General features: G+C 39.2%; 1 protein-coding gene across 1 annotated transcript; it reads right to left on the bottom strand.

Annotated features, from left to right (window-relative positions):
* Positions 1-1,927: 1,927 nt before the first annotated feature.
* On the bottom strand, positions 1,928-20,851 carry LOC122160370 (SEC23 interacting protein). The gene is made up of 19 exons (XM_042818829.1): positions 20,685-20,851; positions 17,223-17,752; positions 16,738-16,933; positions 16,352-16,545; positions 16,014-16,103; positions 14,672-14,792; positions 14,278-14,367; positions 13,709-13,850; positions 12,907-13,115; positions 12,144-12,262; positions 11,403-11,570; positions 10,984-11,079; positions 10,594-10,800; positions 9,807-9,962; positions 9,215-9,317; positions 8,085-8,270; positions 7,685-7,847; positions 5,484-5,578; positions 1,928-4,138 (listed from the first exon to the last, which is right to left on the bottom strand). The coding sequence occupies exons 1-18, from the start codon at positions 20,818-20,820 to the stop codon at positions 5,497-5,499; spliced, it is 2,988 nt and encodes a 995-aa protein (XP_042674763.1). The 5' UTR covers positions 20,821-20,851; the 3' UTR covers positions 1,928-4,138; positions 5,484-5,496.
* Between the last annotated feature and the right edge of the window lie 39 nt (positions 20,852-20,890).

Consider the following 20,890-nt stretch of genomic DNA (forward strand, 5'->3'; position numbering starts at 1 on the left):
ACAGGACGAAATTACAAATTATTTGAAGATTTTTGTGGCAAAAGGAGAAATACAAGGTCAACTGCTTTTTTTTTGTTTTTCCTTCTGCCAGATCTTTGTTCTTGTTATCATCCTTAAACAGACACACTTCATATTTAATTGCCTGAATTTGTATGGATCTGAAGCTATTTTATTGACATATGAAAGATACTGTTTTTATAGCCTTCATGCATAAAGGAAGTCTGGAGAGCTCCAGGTTTTGAAAGTCATCAGGCAGAAAGCACCATTCCTCATGCACATGGAGAGCTGCACTTTAGCTTCAAGGTGCATCACATGGGGTTCTCACACCCTCCACACAGAATCACAGAATCACAGAATCACCCGGGTTGGAAGGGACCTCAAGGATCATGTAGTTCCAACCCCCCTACCTAGCAGGGCCACCAAACACACACATTCAGATCAGGTTGCCCAGGACCCTGTCCAACCTGGCCTTAAACACATCCAAGGACGGGGCATCCACAACCTCCCTGGGCAGCCCGTTCCAGGGCCTAACCACTCTCCTTGTATAGAACTTCCCCCTAACATCCAACCTAAATCTTCCCTCCTTCAACTTCGATCCATTTCCCCTAGTCCTGCTGTTGTCAGCCCTTTTGAAGAGTTTACTCCCCTCGTGGGTGTAGGTTCCCTTCAGGTATTGATAGGCTGCAATGAGGTCACCCCGCAGCCTTCTCTTCTCCAGGCTGAACAAGCCCAACTCCCTCAGCCTGTCCTCATAGGGGAGGTGCTCCAGCCCCCTGATCATCTTAGTCGCCCTCCTCTGGACCCTTTCCAAAATCTCAATGTCTTACACACATCTCACACACTCTGTCTTACACACATCTTACACACTCTGTCACACAGCTTAGCTGAAGTGATTCTGCAAGCGAAATTGTACTGATGAACAAATCCATGCAGGTTATTGAACATTCTCACTTATTTGGGCTTTGCAACAACAAGGAAGGAAACAGAAAGGAAACAGAAGTTTTCTGTGCACAGATTGCTTCTTGAGTTACCAACTCTGAAAAGAAGTGCACATGATACAAGACAGCCAAAGGGATTCTTGGGTTTTACTACAGCTTACAATGCAGCGAGAGCACAATGTTCACATAATTCCATTACTGGTCATAACCCTGTGCACAGGGTCAAGGAGGGCCTAAACAGCTCCTGGTTTTGACCCACCAGCTCCCAAGCAGCATTAGCAATGCTCAACTCTTCAGCCTCGTTCCCTGCTCCAGCTGGGAGGCAGCCAGGAGCTCGGTGGTACCCACAGCCCAGCTCCTGCTTTCCTTCCCCTCCTTCCTTTCACCGTGGCAAACTGAGAGCTGCTCTTTGTGCATTCTTTAGAACACAACTGCTACCAATCAAAGCAAACAAAAACCTCCCTACCTCTATAGAAATGAAGAGTAAACAGGTATGTTTGCAATTTTATTTACACTGGAGTAGATCTATTAGCTTTTAGGAAGCTAATCCTGATTTACAGTTAGGAAAAATCAGAGAGCAATCCAGAGCCACGCTTGTATTTTATGCTAACAGGTGCTGTTACAAGAGTCTGGAAACAACCAGCAGGCTGCTCTTACTACATCAAAGCAAACTGCCAATAACTTACATGATTTCAATTAAAAGCAGATAGGCCAAGAACGTATTGAGTACTGAAATCAGACCACGTACCTGGAGCAGGTATTTCTCAATTTTTCATCAAGAATCCATGGAATGCCCCTACCTTTTTTGTTTAACATTTAGGGAACATATCCTAATTCAAAGTTGATAAAAAATAAATGCAATCTAAGAACACTTGCTTGGTCAGAGCAATGCAGCACTTCAAAGGGTGGCTCCAGAGTGCTCACTCCTGTTAGGTCTGAACCCCAGCTCTCCATAGACTAACGCTGTCACTGGCACCAAATGCTGAGAGTTAAGGAAAAATGAAATGCAAGACTTTATTATTCGTAACAAGAAACAAGATGACATAGAGAGAGGAACTGGGGAAAACATTGTTATGAAAGTATCACTGTAGACAGAACTTGTAGCACATTTGTCAAACTGCAGACACAAAGTTATAAATATTAATTTAACATTCACTGGGAAAAAAAATATATGCATCAGGACAACTCCAGAAGCAGTTACTGAAGATTTCAATACTATACAAAACGTCACATGGCACAAGCACAATTTGATTACACTGCTTTTACAAACAGAAGTGCTAGGAGAGGTTTCCAGAGGGAGGAAATGCTGCCAGCACAGACAACAGCTCCTGAAGCAGAGAGGCAGAAGTCAGCCCTCTTTGCTTGAGTTAGGCAGAAGTATTTTCAAAATAATTCTGTTTTCAGTGAAAGATTCAATTTCCTTCAAATGGGAATCTGTTGGAAAAGCAGTGCATTTCTTAGAGAGGCTCTGATTATGTTTTTTTTTCCCCTTAGACTTCATTTATAAACATTTGCACTGGAAAAAAAACAAACATACAATCAAGCCACAACCCTTTTTTTTTTCTCCTCTATTTTCTGGTTATTTTCCTCACAGAGAGTTATTAATCTTCATGCTATGTACTTTCTTTCATTTGTTGGCTTGTTTTAGTTTTGTGCTTTTAAGATACATATATTTGGATTTACAGCACTCTGCGTGAAAGGAGATGCCTGGAATAAAGTGTTCAGCCTTGAGAAGCCAACAGGAAAATCCCATTGTTGTCCTCAACTATCCCATGAAAAGGTGCAGAGAGGACAGAGACAGGCTGTCCTTGGAGATGCACAGAGAGGACAAAAGGCAGTAGACAAACTCTGCCTGGGAAATGACAATAATATATTAGAAAAATATCTTAGTAATAGTAGTCAAACATAAGAATAGAGCCCAGACAGGTGATGGAACATCATCCTTGAATAAGACCCTAAGCCACATAATTTAAGCTGGTCCTGCTTTGAGCAGGGGAGTTGGACTAAACCTCTCCAAAGGCCCCTTCCAACCTACTCTGTGATGAAATACAGATTTTTTGCTGTAAAGACCCATGGGAAGTATTTATAATTACAATAACTAAAGTATTTACACAAGAATGTGTATTTTACATATACTTAGAAAAAAAATACTGCATTTCAAAATGCATTTATTGCAATAGCAGAAGCAAACAGTCAGTAGTAAAGTTAAGTTATTAAGAAAAGCCACAATTTGCATGTAAGCTGAAGCTAGAAGAAAGCTACAGAAGCTCAGTATTCAGAGACACAAACTCATGATTACACACAACCCTACTCATCTCAACTTCATTAAGAGATAAACAGACTGGGCTGCTGATCTGGACCTAGATTATTATCTCATGTCCATATGCTTCAGATGCCTATACTTCCACTAAGTATTTTGAGAGATTAAACTGCAATGTCAAGGTAAGTATTTCAGTTCTCACAAGTGCAGCCTTTAGTTTCACTAAACTATCAATCATTTGACCAAAACGTGGTTTTAAACTGCTCTTTTCCAGAGGTGTGAACACTGAACTACCAGTAACAAACTTCTAACTTTCTTGAAATCAAAGGTTCATTTCTACTTAAACAAAAACAAACAAACAAACAAAAAAAAACAGCAGAAACTTAAAAAGATCTTTATAAAATCTCCGTAACACTTACAATAGTAAGGAAAATTATTCTTGTTGCTAGTTTTTCGTAAATAGGAACAGCTCTGTGTAATCTGTATTAAAGGTGGTTATAACTGCAGTTCATGTTTTATTACTAAAAGGTGGACCAATAAACACGTCAAGAAAAGCAGATTATTGCTGTTTCTCAACAAGTCCTTTTTAACAAGGACGTGCTGCCTTGGTAGACAAAGCATGTTTGACAGTCAGCTGAGTTAGGAGGGAGAGAAGTAATGATTTGCATGCCAGAGAACTCCTCAGTGATCACTTTATATTTGGCAGCTGTACAATTTAACTGATTTATAAGACCAAAATCGTGTCATTCCATTCATCTCTTGAATGATGGGGCTGATCTTTTCAGAACTAAGTTTGCTTGAAGCGACACAGGAAGGCAGAATCCGAGAGAGTTCTGGACTGCAGGGAAAGTCTGATACTTATCCTGCCAGCTCTAACTATGCAAATAGCAGGTGTTCTTTGAAGCAGCTTTCACCAGGTCTGTCAGACCAACAGGTATGGCTGTGCAGAGAAAGCAGAACATGTATATAAGAAAAATGTGAAATATATCAAGTTTTGTATTCCTGTAGTAGCACTAAGAAAATGAGATATGCCAACATTCAATTCCAAGAGGACTCAAAAAGATCTATAAAAATCCATTCTCTTTTCTGATCAGTTTCTAAACACAAAAACCTCATAAAATGTACTTGTTTTGGACACAAAGAGGCAATTACAAAAAGAAGAAGCTTACAACTGCTCATAGGATGTCATACACTATACACTCCAATTAGCTACTAGATCCTTATGCTTCTAAGTTATCCTACTGTATTCAGAGATACTGGTAAAGATGCTTCGTTTGTAGCTGAGCTTTTAATTTGTTGATGCATTCCCCCAAAAGTGGAACATACAAAAGGAGTTACTACTTACTAAAAAGGAAAAGGGCATAGTGACTTAAATCTTCCAAGTTACACAGTGGAAGATACTCCTCTGAACAGAAGGATAAATTTCTAGTGGTATCTATGCTTTAATAAAGAAGGACAACATTCTCATTTGCAAGAGAACTTTAAAAGGGTCTCAGCATTTTCAACCAAGTAACCAAAATAGATACAGGAGATGAAAACACTTCCACAAAAAATGTCTTCAGTTCACATATTAGAGTTATATCAAACATTTCTTTACATTTCTTATATGAAGCCTTTTATTACTGTTACAAGAAGAGCAGCCTAAAGATGACCTAGAAATAAATCATGGTACTCATATAAAAGATTTTTTTTAATACCATAAGTATTATTGCAGTGAGTAGAAACAAACAAATCCCGGTAGCTACTCACCAATTGCTAGTGCAACTGATTCTTGCATGTGATTTTAGCTCAGTTAACACTACTGACTCAGTAACTTACTAACAAAAACATCATAAGACAAAATGCTACACAAACATACTGTACAGCACTGCACCATAAATGAAACCTCATCATATCCAATATCACCAAGTTTTCCTATACTTCACTAAACATTCACTTAACAGCTGGACTAAGAAGAAATAATATCATAGAGACCACATTTCAGAGCTGTGCTGGCAATTATCGCCTCATATCAAGAACTCTGACATAAAATAGCTTTTCAGAAGGGAAGAGAGAGCACTTAAAGGTTTCTTCTGCATTTAAACATCTAGGAATTGTTTTTTCAGATCAAGATGACACTTTGCAGCTACCTCCTTCATAATTTAAACTCCAGAGAAAAAAGGGAAAGTAAGGAGATCTATGCTGCAGCTGAGTTTGTTATGAATATGTGTTATCTTAGAATAAACTTACAATGCATCTATATACAGTGTATCTATGTGTTCTATCTTACAACAGAATAAACTTACACGTATCTATGCATCAATGTTGTGGCTGCTCAGGATTGATATTCATAGTCCTGTATATTTCTTTGAGAAACAGCAAGGCAGTGTCTTCAGATTCCCTATAAAGTATTACCAAAAAAAAAAAAAAAGTTAATTTGGCACTGATCACATTCTAACCCATGGAAGGCACTCTTCACCCCCATCCCAGTTCATGCAGATTGTTCAGAGAATTATCACCCCAATCTCTTTTGGGAATGTGGCCTGTCTTCTATCAATCTCCTTTCTGAGTCACAACTCTGCATCAGCTTTACACTCCCTCTGCAATAAGCCAACATGCTTACCTTTTACTGCTGCATTTTCCTTTCTGTGTTCTCCCTAACTCTTACTACACTGCAGTTTGAAATCCCCTTCTCCATCCATTTCTTTGATGTTATTCATTTGGCTTAAATCTCCTCAAACAGTCTATCACTTACTCCTGCCCAGTTCTATCAGCAATACTCTATTTTTCTGCTAATTGGTTTGTGCTTTCTTGTTGATAGGCTGTAATAAACATCCATAGCCATCTTCTGCACCTTACCTCCAAGGAAATCAAAGTATTTTTCGTCTCATTTAAAGACTAGTATAATTCAAGTGCCATGTCTCAAAATTGTTTTTACCAGCTCTTCTTAAAATCAAAGCTTCAGGCCATCTGAATTTAAATTCAGGAAAAAGAATTGTCCGTGTTATGTCTATAAAGTCTTATATAAGCACAAAAACCAATACCAATCTAAGAGAATAACAACCACTGTAAAAACAAACAAACAACAACAACAACAACAACCCAGCAACACAGTTCACAAGGCAAATCTCAATAAAGTTCTAAAGCTGCAGGAGTAGCTGCATAATGTAACAGCTCATGCTTTAAAAGAAATTGGACATGGAGATAGCAAAGACAACTTAGCCAGAACTGCGACCCTCCAAATGCAGAGAGCATCTTTTACAGAAAACCTGTACAGCTAAACATGCAAGCCAAGGATCTACAGACATTTCCAACAGTCTACTATGGAGATAGCAACCACATTTCTCAGTGTTCTCTATTGAACAAGCAAGCAAACAAGCAAGCAGAGGGATCAACATGGAAGCTCTGAACCCTGCAACACACAGACTGTTTTTTTAAGGCATTTCTCACCACCTCCTGAGGAAGAAACAAACAAAAAAACTCACATATTTGGGTCATGAATAACCAAAAAAAACCCAGACGTGGCTAGATATGCTTTTAAAATTCAGCAGTGACTGGCTGCCATCTTGTGGAATAAAGCTCCTTTCCTTCAGTTTTAACTGCAAAACAGCAGTGCCACCGCTGGGTCTCCGACTGCTTGGGAGCTCTGTCAGAGCAAACCAGTGCTTGGCTGCACTGCAGCTTTGATAAACCTTTCTGCAGGCAGTTAATGATCACTGAAGTTGTTGTAGTATTACCAGATACAGCTTACACACCCTCTGTTCTACCATTCCATAATCTGTGTATTTTCACATGTGTTTAATTATAACATCATCCCTTTGCAACATAATCACTTAAAAAGCAGCAAGTTCAAATGCAGACATGGCAACAGCATAATGCAGGTCTACACGATGCCAAAATCTGCACCTTTTCTACAAGTTGTTCTGTATATGAGCAACCACTGTCTACAAGTGGTAGATCACAGTCATCCAAATGTACAGGAAAACCTGCTATGCCTTTTTCTTCCTTTGCTTTGTTGAGCTTTAGCAGCACAGCATCAATATCTGATACTTTCACTTCAACACAAAGAGGTAATTAAGTTTTACTATATACTGAAGTCTAACACAGTTCCTTCACAAATAGTTATAACTGAAAAGCTACAGATGGCAAAATGCTCATTAACTTCTCCCTTTAAAAGGATTGTACTAAAAGTATGTGCTTTGACTTTCAAGGTTCAATAGACCAATATGCAACGTCCTGATAGTAAACAGGACTATAGAATTGTTTACATTGTGCAAATGCACACTATTGTACAATGAAACTAGCTAACAGGAAAATCCAGGTAGGACATCTTGAGAATGACATCCTTGAGTAATCATATATTCTCTCTGCCTTGACATTTGACTTCTCTCCATTATTTGATCATCCAGAATATAACAAATTCAACTTCACAATATAGCCTGAGTGGGAAGAAAACATCTTTTCAAATGGGAGACCATTTCAGAGTGAAGTTATGAGGACCTCTTACCAGTAGCACAAATGACTCTGTAAAGCAAAAAGGTATTCATTGAAGCTTTCTATTGGTTTTTCTTGTAGAACATAATCAATGCGTCGTCCTCCATTCAGCATTCCAACCTTCACTGTAAAATCCTCATCTTTTGGAAGGTCTGGACTTTCAGTGATCTTTTCAGCTACAATTAAAGATTTTAAGATTTTAACTATTTTCAAGCACAGCCTGCATAACTATAATTATCACTCATTTTCCCTGCTACAATTTCCAAGCACTTGCAATTAGACAATTATAGCAGTCTCAACTGACTAGGATGGCATTGCATAAACCAGAAATTCAACAGCAAGTGCTAAGATACTCAAGCTTCCATTAACTGGAGAACAATAAATAATAAAACCAAAAAAACGTGTCCACATACCTTCTACCACTTGCTTTTCCTCTTCCTCTTTAATTTGGTTAGCAACTTTCTCCAGTTCCACTTGTAGCTGAGTTGAAGACGTATGAGCACGTGCAAATTCATTGAGGGTCTGCCACGCGCTCTTCAAAGAGCTGATAAAACCCTGTTTCAGATCAGATCCCATTCGAGACAGAGAGTCTTTCAACTCTAGAAAGAGCATCACAGCAAGAATATTTACAACATTCAACTAAAACCAGAATTATTAAGCCCCATTCAACAAACATTTCAATTACTACCAGAAACAGGCTTGTTATGTCATAAATGTGTTTCTTGCACCCTTACTCTATTTAAAAGGATGATATAGAATTAGTGCATCATTATTTCTCACTAAATGGGTTAATGAACTAACACAATAAATGTGTTAACAGCAACTAAGTTGCTATTCAGTACTGGTAGCAAACAGTGAACAAGAGAGGGATCTCCCAATAGCTCTCCTAACACTCAATTGGTTGATGGTTTAATGGTTATATTCACACTGCTCTGTTACATCAGGAATCAGAGTTTTCCATGGAACATTCACCCAGATCTAAGAAAAATCAGTCTTTCTTGTAAAGAGATAAAGACCATGTTTTTTTCCTTTATTACATACATTTTAAGAGTTGCAAGCTAAAACATTCCTAAGCAAGTACCTCGTCTAGCCTAGGAAAACAGACTGATTCTAACATACCATCCCTAAAGCACAAATACTACTGAATTTCTCTATCCAAGACCCTGAATGAAGATGGACTTTCAAAAGGGCCCTGAACTGTCGCACTGTTAGCTGAACAGTAAAGCTGACATTCTTTAAGTATGCAAAATTTAAGTCACCTTAAGACACCACTTGTACTCCTGAGCAATAAAATCCCAACCCCTGCATTGGGAAAAAAACCTGCATTTTTTTTCCTGAACATTTCCAATACTGAAAAGACTGGTTAAACATCTAATGGAGGTCATCTGGGACAAGGTAAAAAAAAAACAAAACAATAAAAGCCATCTAACAACACAAAGACAGGCACCTGGACACACTGTCTCCTGAAACTGTATGATACTCTATTGCCTCAAACAAGGAAGTTGGAAGTTTGATCCATAGTTTACATAAGTTTACTTTTTACCTAGATGAAGTCTTTTTCTGCCTTTGTGGTGTGGAATAAGAACTGGTTTTAAACTCAAGTCTTCAATGATCATTGGTTCTATCCTGTAAGCTACTGGATCAAGCTGTTAAGAAACAACAAAGTGATGTTAGTTATCTACCAACCTGCCAATGTTTAATTGCTAATCAAGACAGGACAGAAAATGACAAACATACTGCATTTACAACACCTGTTAGAATTTCTAAGTCTCCCAGAATCTCTCTGGAAACTAAAAAAAGCCTTGTGAATAGCTCAAATAAAACATTTTTACAAAAGCATGCTGAAAAGTTTGAAATTAATGAAGGAAAAAAACCAAAAACTTTGGTTAAGCTCTAAAAATGAGCAGGACAAATATTATCAAGCCATACATAGGCATGGAGCCTGTGAAGCCAACTCTACTTTTTTTGTAGTAAATATCATAGGTATCTGGAATAAATATTCCAGATGGGTTATTATGTTTTTTGAAAGTGTACCTAGGGGGAAATGAGGAGTAATGCTCTAAATTAAAAACTGAGCATTCTGTATTGTGGTTTGCATCAGCTAAAATCCAAACTCAGAAATACTGCTTACTCACTGGATGATAGATGTTGAAGAAACCCTTGCAAGTAGGAAGCCTGTAGTTCTCATCAATCTTCTCCAGTCCTCGCACAGTTAGGAACACACCAATAGGGGAACCAAGAGCAAAGAATGTATCTGGTTCAAAGTCCAGTGCACTGTAAACTACTGAAACCTATCAGACAAAAGTCAGAAAAATAATCACTCAGTACTGCCAGCTAATTGATATAATGCTTAACTAGGAAGGAAAAAAAAGCCATGTATTAAATCAAACACATGCTGACAGGTACCTCCAAGACATTTCAGCTGCACTGTTCCATTCCATACTAATACTATAGTGTTGTATATGTATATTACTATAATGTGATTTTATTATTTTTTTAAACTTCACACTATAGGTAGATACAGAAAAATTAAAAATTGGTATTTATTTGAATAGGAAGCACTCAAGGCTTGTTTCTTGAGTTAAGATTAAGTACAACTTAAATATAACAGCATACATGAACCAGTTTAGGCCATCCAGTACCACAGCACTCTTACCATTCTGATTTTGGAACAGGACACTCATTGGTGAAAGTAGAAAAGTTAATTGTATTGGCATCTTCACTATTATAGTGTTTTTCAGTAATCTGATCCACTCTCCCAGCACTCACTCTCACCAAAAGTTCCTTGTAAACATAACATCTGCACAACAATCGAGGGATGCAGCTCAAAGTCATCAATGTTGAATGAATGAAATAACACACAAAAACAAGCAAAAGGACAGCACTGTTCCAGATAATTTGTTTAAATTTATGTAGTCTCACCTGACCAGTTCCAACTTCAAAATACTCATAGTCAACGTTCACAGAAGAAACAGATGCACCAACTGGAAGCTTCCTCTTTGAGTGCTGCTGACCAGACTCTGAAGGTGAGACAGAAGTAACTGTTTCTTTTGCTTTCTGGGAAGCTTCTTGTGTTTGAAGCATGGCAGCCAATGCTGCTTTCTTCTCTGCTGCAGCTTTCTTCTGTTCCTTTTGAGACAGGTTTCAAGACCAGAAAAAAACAAATAAATATTTTTTCCACATTTATCAAAATTCTTCCAATATATTCATGTTGTTAACAAGTGTGTTAAAAAGCAGAAGTTACTTAATAGCAACAAAGTCAGTTACACTTGCTTAACAACTTTTTATTTCACTCCTGAAAAGTGTATTTACCTGCTTGGCTGCTCTGTCTTTTACAAAATTGGCTATTTTCTTTCTTGGTCCAAGAGGTATCCCCATTTCCTTCAGGTCATCAACTGTACACATCAGCTTAAAAACAAAACCACAAATATACACAAAGTACACTTAATAACTTTTCTAGTAACATATATCACTTCTTACTGGCAAATGAAATAATTAAAAGACATTTTACAAAGCTACAGAAATGTAAGAATACAAAACATAGTGACATAATATAATTGAAAAAAAAAAAATCCAAGTCATATAATATTTAGTCTTCATGTCCAGCATTAATTATGCTCATGACTACTTTCACGCCTGACAGTATGCTGAGGCAAAAGAAGAAAACAGCAAACAATAACAAATCCAACACCCTGGTATAACCCCCATGATCCAACTGAACATTACTGTACCAGAGATTCCATGTCAATCCGCTCCTTTTCAAACGTGCTTGCGTACTCTGATAAACTCAGCATCTCCAGAGTCTTCTGCAAAGTAGGAACATCATCATCTACTTCAGGCTCACAAAGGTCATCACCAGAAGTGGTAATTGAGGAGCCCAAGGAACTGGTATCTTCAGTCATCTTAAAAGGACAGCATAGTCACATCAGACAGTAACAAGTCAATACACAGCAAATAAACACAAATTCTGTTCATTGCTCTTAGAAGCACTCATGCTATATAAGCTTTGTTAATCTAAGCTCATTTTAGTAAAATACAGTACCAGTTTTCTGTTAATAACAGACTAAGAAATTATACATTTAAAAATTACTGAAACAAGAGAAAGGTTGCTTGAGGTTTTGAACACTTAAAAACGTATTTCCATTAACGACCAAACAGCTAGACACTGCATCAAGCTTGACAACAAATAGATTCATTCTTTTCCTCTTGGAAATCTCTCAACCACTCAGGTTTACAAAGACAAGTTATGCATCCACAAGTCCAAAGATAATGCTCATGATCAAATACCAGGACTACTCTACTTGGAACTTCAAGGAAAGGCATATAGTTTGTACTGAGATTTGACAATGTTTACAAAATGGCACATTACCATTAACATGTCAAAACATACCATCAGTAAACTCTGGCCACTAGAGAAGAAGTTGCTGAAATTATCAGATCTAATTGCCTGGGAAGATTAGCATGCAAGTTACCTGTTTATCTTGAACAGGCACATCCTTTTCAGTCCCATTAACACCAGAGAAAGGTTCAGTATTTACTGATGAAGCCAAGTCTTTCTGGTTAGATAATATGTCAAAAAGAATTAAGGAACCTGGAAACAGAAATTAAAGTTGCCTTAAGAACAGTTTTAGATACTTCCTGTGCCAAAGTAATCAGCGAGAATTAGATACAGCAGTTATAGCAACATATAAATTGACAAAAAAAAAAAAACCTGCTGAACTTAAATACACACATACTAACATAGCAGTAAAATGCAAACAAGATGTTTTTCGTCTTTTTCTGTTCAAGTGGAATGCAGTTGCCAGTATTAAACTACTTTTTAACCATTTTAGACTGAAGATGGATAGATCTTACCAAATGGAAGGAAAATCCCAGCCCAAACCAATGTAAAATAACTTTTATGAAGCCGTATGTTGTGTTCCAAAAAAATGACCTTAGTTTTACTGAGTGGGTTACCTGCCTAAGATGACACTAGATAACCAATTAACTTTTAAACTCTGATTAGATATTAAGTCCTCATGAAGAAAATTAAGACAGGTCAAACATACATGTGTGCCGGAGTTATAAACTTTCTTGCAGAGCTTTATAAATGCATTTATTGAGAAGGGTTTTATTTTTAGTCTGAAAAGCACACATGAACTTTCAGCTAAGTTCAGCCTTCTGCTTCACAACGGTTCCACTTCCCTTCATGCAGGAATGCTGGTTTTATTTTCAATCAGTGCCTTCAATAATCACCTAAACTGTGTCCAGCCACAGACACTCCTCCTTTGAAATCTGGATTGCGACTCATGAAAAGCGCATACAGGCGGTTCATTTCCATCCCTACTTTATCCACAATCGTCTGACAGTAGGTGGGGCTGTTGTAAAACAGGATGTCGAGCAGGGTTTCGTTGGTGAAGTGGCGCAGGCGTCCAATCGATGGCAAAGTGATTTTTTTGATGTTCCTACTCAGAACAGAGAATTGTTAGAAGTAGAAGATAAGTAGTTTGTTAACTTTTGAAACAACAGATGGCAGAGCTGCAATCTAAATACTACAGGAGGGTCTTTAGAGATATTTTCAATAGCATGTAGCTTTCTGGCCTCACTGCAAATTCATACATTAGTGCTCAAGGAATAGAAAAAGGGCTTAGTGCCTTCCTCAGAAAGAGGACCCTGGTATCTCCTAGAGTCAGACTTGAGACTGAAGGAAGGCACAGGAGAGACAACTATCCACTGTGAATGGAACACACCTGTTGCTGTACTACACATTCACTCTCATAAGTGTTTCATGTATCAATTGCATTAGCCACTCCCATGAAAATGCTGTACCAAATGTTCAGCACGTATGTATAGTTCCGTATCCTGTTGCTCAGCATCATGAAAATACAAAATACTCCACATCTTTCCAACTTCCCCTACAATGTACAACAAAGTGATAATTACAAAAAAAAAAAAAGCAGTATTTTTTGTAACACGCTCAGACATTTGTTCATCCAGCCTCACAAGCACATTAACTTCTCTAGTTGTTTCTGCAGAAAAAAGATGAACATACACTCACCTGTCCACACCTGTTGCATCTCCGTGCAGAGAACTATGCCAGTGAACTGGAAGGAACTCCACCCTGCTCACTTTACCTTCCTCTAAAGATTTCTTAAAGTGAGTCTGCAGCAACTTCAGAGAAACGGTTCTAAAATCATCAACTGTAGAGAAGCAGAGCAATGAAAACCTGACAGTAAAGGTATTCAAGTAGTACACAACTACATTCTTCTTTTCCCCTCAATTGCAACAGACATAATCAAAATACAAATTAAGGGAACTGCAAAGTGGAAAAACCTTTCCAAGAATTACTCAATTATTATTATTATTTAAGTGCCTTTCTTGTAAGCTTCTCCTTATCTCACAACAGTGCATTTTTACTCTAAGATCAGACCACACACAGCCTTCTTAGCTCACTCAACTGCCTTAAATAAATGAATAAACCCAAAGAAATGCACACACAACCAAACGTACCCCAAAATCCACTAAAAATCCTTTTTTTTTTTTTTTAAAGACATACTTATCTGAAAGATAAGCTATCTGCACTTAACAGTTAAAAATAAAACTGCAATTGAACAAGGAAAAACGTACCACATTCAACAATGCTTCTAAATCTCAAGTCACACACAGGCCCGATGCCATGAACCATGAACACCAAATGGTCAACTTGGGCCATTTCTCCTGTAGAAAAAGAAAAGGAAAAAAATCACAGTACCAGTATTTACTACGCTAGTGAAATTTAGAGTCAAGCATTCTTAAACTGCTTCAAAAGCCTATTACATACCGTGGTTCAAGATATCACACAGTCCATAAGACTGCTTTGATTAGAGAACATCAATGGATTGCAGCTTAGATTATGGAGCAATTCTAACCTTTAGACTCTACACATGAACAGTGTTTTGCTGCTCCACTCACTGTCATCCAACTTTTGCACTGAACCAAACCCACTGCTCAAGATGCAGCCCCACATACACTAATCACATACCATCAGGTATTTCATCATGGTCATCATCAATTCCACGTTTTACTACCCTTGGTCTTGCCTGACCATCTTGTGAGGTGCCCCATTCATCTGATGTAGCAGAAGGTTGGAACTGAACTATAACCTGAGAAAGAATACATTTGCCAGTTATAAATACAAAAACAAACAAAATCAATGAAAAACACAACCTTTTAAAACCCTATGAGCTTCTCCACAGTTTTTCTTAAATGAGACTCTAGACCCTTAATTAACACAGATAATTCTCACTAGTTTGAGAAGCAACCAGATGACTTACACTAAAGTAAAACCACTAGTTGAAGGTGCTGGCTTGCTCTGCAATTCCTAACAATTTCAATTCCTCAGACAAGCATTATTCAGGTGCCTCTTCCCTGATCCCAGTGCCACTCTTCCTTATTAGTTGGCTATTTTTTGTGAAGAAACTAACTTCCCCCTATTTACAATTATTCCAATTTAAGGCAAAAAAAAAAATTGATCAGTCCTCATCAGAGAAGGAAAACATTTAAAAGGAGCATAAAAACCTTAGAAAACAATTAATTCACTAGCATGACTGTTTATAGTCACTAACACAAGTGTCACATCATATTTATGACACTAAGAATTTTAAGTGCTTCTTCTCTAGGGTTTTTCCTGGATGAAACTTCTTAACCTACATTAGTGGTAATAACATTCTTAACCCACATGTGGTAAATGTAGGAATAACTGATTCTGATAAATATTTTTTTAATTTTATGTATTACTGCATCTGTGATAAGAGAACAGTTAACAACACTGCTCAGTAAGTCTGAAGTCCACAGTTAAATCACACGACACTGCTAGCAGAGCATTTTCAGTACAGAAAAGATTTAGTTAGAAATTCTACTTCCTCATGGCCTAGAAATAGCTGCAGTGGAAGACTTTGTGGCTAAAATATTCAAGCTAATTTTTACTGTTTGATTAATGCTCTTCCTCCCATGAAAGCTTAGCTTTAATTAACCTCAGACAGTCTCTACCAACTGGAAAGTAATTTAAATTACCTCCTGCTCCCTGCCAGTTACTCTTAGCAAATATTTCAGCCATTTAACCCTTGTTCTTTCTAAGTACTAGGATACACTGTATTTTAATCAGGTCACAGCACATTGAAACATGAAGATTTTATAGCTTATTTTATAGAATTTTATAGAAGACTTTACAGTATATTACATAGTTTCTATAAGCATTTTTATCTTAAACGCACACATACTCAAAACAATTAAGAAGTCAATTTTAAGCAAAACTAACACTGCATTATTCTTATACTCATTCAGCCCAATGCATTCTGCAAGAACCAGCTGCCAGAATCTATTACCTTGGGATTATGCATAACAATTGTCTCCCCATTTGGGAATTCAAGTCGACGATGCCATTGATTTGTAGTTACAGCCCTTTTATATTCTGCCTGAAACAGTAAACAAGTTTAATTGAGAAATCTCATTTCATGTCTTTTTTGGCCATGCACATTATCTGTAATGTTAACATTAGAAGCTACATAGTTGTACCTACACTATGAGTGACATGGCTCAGTACACATGGTGGGGATGGTTTGAGGGGTGGACTAGACGATATTAGTGGTCATAATATCATAATATGATAAATAAAAAGTACTTCCAAGTTCTTCATGAAGCTTATGTAAAAAGTAATACCTACCTCCAGCTTATCACTAAAATCCTCAGTGTAAGGAATAAAGCGGCTGTCCTTCTCTCCCTTATAGAACCACATGCATCGTCTCACTTCTGAAGGCTCTTCTTCCCAGTAAACAGCCTTCCTCATTCTGTCATACAGGTACACGTCATAGCGCCCGCCATCAGTGCTCAGAACCACGCTCTCAGGATCAGGCTGGACTGTGACACAAAAGTTACCCTCAGTTACAACACGAACGCGTGCATTCTTTTTTCCTCTCTCATTCCAAGGCCCCAGTCACTACTGTGACTGACACTAAGTCATTAAGGCAGATATAAATATCATAGAAGTCTTCCATCTAGTTCCTTCTGCTCACCTCTGAAGAAGATACGATTAAAATCTTTTTAACTTACCAGAATTATAGACTTCCTCTAGTTTTGCAGAATCCAGAATGCTGAATGGCATCCATATTTGCTTGTCTTCCACTTCTTTACAGTAGAACCAGTGTGGCTGAACAGGCTCATATTGGTTCTGTGGCAGAACAGGAGGTGCTTGCACCAATGGACCTGCAGGCCTGGGAGCTCGGAGCTGTGACTGAGACTGAGGAAACTAAAAAAAAGGTCTCTCTCAATTTTACAGATTTTTTTTTTTTTTTTTAATAGAATTAATTCATCCTTTGCAATAAAGAGCACTGTGAGCCTTTACTTCTGTTTTCCAAGAATATTCTCTTTCCATCAGAAAATAGTATATAGACAAGTTGCCCATTGCTCATGTTTTCGAAAACTTGCATGTTTCCAATTACAGGATTGATCTTTAAGGTAAAACACACAATTCAAAAAGGAATAGAGTCTTAAATTGTTAAATTCTGGCAGCACCACATCAGGAACAATTTACTTACCTGTGTCAATGGCCCTGGAGGTGTCTGATACATCTGGACAGGTGGGACAGAGGATGGTGGGTGAACAGGTGGGGTTGACGCGTGACCCTGCTGCAGTTGTGGCGGAGTAAGGTATGGGTTGGCTCTGCTGCTCAGGGTGGTGTGGCGATAAGGATTATAACCCTGCTGAGATGGAAGAGCAGAAGCATTTGCAGGTGGGGGACAGCTCTGTTGAGGAGTCTGATAACCTGCAATTCCCACCTGTGAAGTAGGTGGAGGACCAGAAGAGGACTGTGACTTGGGAAGCTGTGGAGAAAAGGCATTTTGCCCGTCCTGTGACCCAGTCACAAGAGGAAGTGAAGTTGGAGGCCTGGAGAAGGCTGCTGCTCCAACAGGTGGTGCAGAAGATGTTAAGGGCAGCTGCCCAATGCTTCCAAACGGATCGCTGCTACTGGGCACTTGAGAGAAATAGTTGAAAGTCTGTGGAGGATTAGGGCTGGCAGAAGTCTGACCCAAGAAGCTGTCCTCTTCGCCAACATCTGCAGAATCATCTGCAAGGACATACAAAACAAAAAGATGTCCAGAGAGGTTCAAACAAATCAGCACATGTAGACAAGATGTTCTGTAATGTTACAAGCTATTTCCAAAACTCTACTGGACTATATGAAACCAAAACTATTATAAATCTTATATATCCTTGAAGATTAAATGTGCCATAAAGTTAAACAAAGGATGCCAAGGTCATTCTGTGTTCATAAAGCAACAAAAACTAAAATTTTAAGTAAAAGGCCAAAGTATAACTTAAATTAGGACCTTTCCAAGCCACCTTGTCAAAGAAACATGCTTCCATGACACTAAAATCCCCTTCAATCTCCCTTATGCCTACCAAATACAGGAGTGGCTTTGCTTTATTTCCTCTTGCTACAAAAACAGATTCTAAGAATAGGACCTTACTCTCTAATGTTTAGGCTTCCAATATCTCACTTAAAAGTAGGGATTAAGGACATTCCCAAATTGACTGTGCCTACTGGCAATGGCTCTTAGTGGCTAAAGGCCATCCTCACCTGACCTATCAGCAATGCCCTCTCTCAGTTTCCCACTTTATCTGCAAGGTGGCCAAAACTCATCGCTCCAGTTTCTCTGATAAGCAAGACTCATCACAAGCAAGAGTTAGTCCAGTTCTGTCTAAGAACCTTACTGTAGATTTGTGCAAGAGGTGAATCTCTGGTACAGAAAAACAAGTCCCCATCCTGTGTAATTGCAGGAGAGATCTTAAAATCCTGTTATGTCTGTGTTTTTGCATCTTGAGAAAGAACACATACCAGCTCCCTGTCAGTTTCAGCTTTCTGCTTTGCACTGATCCAGTAGAAATTGGAAAACCAAGCAGTTTGACCTGAGTCCAGCAATAGACTCAGCTGAACGTTGAACTGTCTGAGCATCATTGCCTGCCTGCTGAGGAAACAGCACCTTGCAAGCACCCAAAGCAATTTATTGGAAGTCATAAGAGCATTGTTTCTGCTCTGGCAGTCAAATAATCCCCAGACAGTGGGGATGAATCCCCCTTTACTGCTTCTCTGCTCCTCAATCTGCTCCAGGCAATAAGAGACCAGCAGCTCCAAGCGGCCGATAACAAACACCTTTACATCTTTATCTGCAGCCAACATCACAGGAATACAGAGCATCAAGGGAGCACTGGGGAATCCATAGAGAAGTCCCTGTAGGAAGCTGCCATTCTAGTTAATCAATCAGGAAAGCAGCATTTGCCATGACTAAAATGTTTATTTACCAGTCTTTTCTGATGACAACAATTTTAGGCAAGCACCACCTGAATTTGCACCTATGGTATCACTTTCAAGAGCCTTTCAAGGCCTTTACCAAAACCCTATTCATAAACCACTTTAAGAATATTTGGAAAACTCATTCTATCTGTGCATTTCCTAAAAAAATGGACAGACAAAACCATATATATATACAGTTTTCAGATACAATCTCTACATTACCTTTTTTGTAATTTGCACAAACTCCATTGAAACACATGCATAGACAAAGTGAAGCACTTTGTACAAATGAAAAAGAAATCCTGTGATTCTCCAGCTTTGAGAAACAAGGGCAGTATTCCTCTCACATTCAGTGATTATGTGACAGCCTCCTGAGCATTCCTCACAGATAATACCTTGTCACTCGCAGACTGCCATCTGACAATCCCTAGTGACAAACGTCCAAGTCCTCATTGGGAACACTTCCTACAGTAAGGATGTTAGTTAGTTCATCTGAACCAGAGAACACATCTTTTGTCTTCAAACCGTATGGCACAAACCTCTTACTGCTACTGACTCTTCGAAATGCAACAGATGCATTCATGCACACAGCTTCCAAACATCAGCTTTCACATGGATGTCAAACAATTCCTGACGTAGATCCTCAAAACAGTTCAGGATTCAAACTCAAGGGCTCATCCCTTTCTGCTTCACACTGTGATTCAAGATGCAAACTGCTCTATGCATCCAGGTCCTTGTGACAGCTGGCTAGTCAAGGTGAATGGGAGACACGACAGAAGTAGAATATAACAGGATGCCCCTCCCTTGAACGTGGCATAACCTCAGTAGATCTCCAGCAATTAATTTCACTCCAGTTGCAAAACTATGAACCTTCATCCAATCAAAAATTCAGCAAAAAGGAGAGCGCACAACTAATCACATCTTATTACTGAAATCCCATCAACAGATTTCCTCCCTCGCCAGGAAGCTGCCACGTGAGAGCCACTCACATAATGCTGATTTCCAGACCTGCACTGAAGAACTGTAAGGACTGTGCAAGCTCAGTTAGTACATGTATCAGCCACCTATCTTAGATAAGTAGGAACGATATTTTAATGTTCTTATTCCCGTTCTCTGCCCCTGAAAATGTGGATCATCTAAAAACCATTCTGAAGCCACACTTGTCAAGCATGTTTGTAAACTCACAGTGATGTACTGCATTCATTTCCCTAGCTAAGGCATATCAGCGTTGAAATCAAGTTTTGGATTTTGAACTGAGTGGGGAATCAGACTCATTAAGGTTGGAAACGACCACCACGACCATCCAGCCCCCCCAGCAGGCCCATCCGCACACCGCTCAGTGCCACAACCCGCAGCTTTGTACTCCCACAGCTCTGTACACCTACAGGCTCAGCGACCCAGCACTGCCCGGGCAGCTGCGCCTTCAAACATCCCACCTCAACCTTCCCTGGTGCTAAATTAACACGGAAATCTCAAGTTCCTGCTCAGCGCTCTGTATCCGCACGAGGAAAATGAAAGATGACGTGGGATAGGCACACGCTCAGGGAAGATGAGGGTCACAGTGAGACAGGAGCTACCGAAGGGAAGCACAGTTTGGCCAAGCACAGCACGGCAGAGCACAGCACGGAATCCCGAGCACAGCGGGACGAGGAGCGGCCCCTCAGCCCCACACGCCATAGCGCCCGCCCCTCACAGCACCCCGTACCCGCCGTGAGGAGAGCGGGGCCCGGCGGCGCGGCCGGCGCCTGGCTGACCGGGATGAAAGGTACGGTGAAGTTGAATTCCGTAGCGGAGGAAGCGAAGAGAAGGTTGGTGCCGCCACCGGGCTTCGCCGCCGCCATGGCTGCGCCCCGTCCACGTCCCTTCCCAACGGCAGCCCGGCCCCTTCCGCCCTCATCCCGCCCGCCTTTA

The sequence above is a fragment of the Centrocercus urophasianus genome, unplaced genomic scaffold (assembly GCF_019232065.1).
Source record: "Centrocercus urophasianus isolate 14NV4802_14NV808 unplaced genomic scaffold, USGS_Curo_1.0 seq_17, whole genome shotgun sequence".
NCBI lineage: Eukaryota > Metazoa > Chordata > Aves > Galliformes > Phasianidae > Centrocercus > Centrocercus urophasianus.

What these genes read in the sequence shown, in the direction of transcription:
- LOC122160370 (XM_042818829.1), bottom strand. Translation starts at nt 20,820, where the DNA reads ATGGCGGCGGCGAAGCCCGGTGGCGGCACCAACCTTCTCTTCGCTTCC. An exon ending in CCCCGCTCTCCTCACGGCGG is followed by an intron (nt 17,753 to 20,684) that starts GTACGGGGTGCT and finishes ATGTCCTTGCAG; the next exon opens with ATGATTCTGCAGATGTTGGC. An exon ending in TGTGGCTGGACACAGTTTAG is followed by an intron (nt 12,263 to 12,906) that starts GTGATTATTGAA and finishes TTCTGTTTCCAG; the next exon opens with GTTCCTTAATTCTTTTTGAC.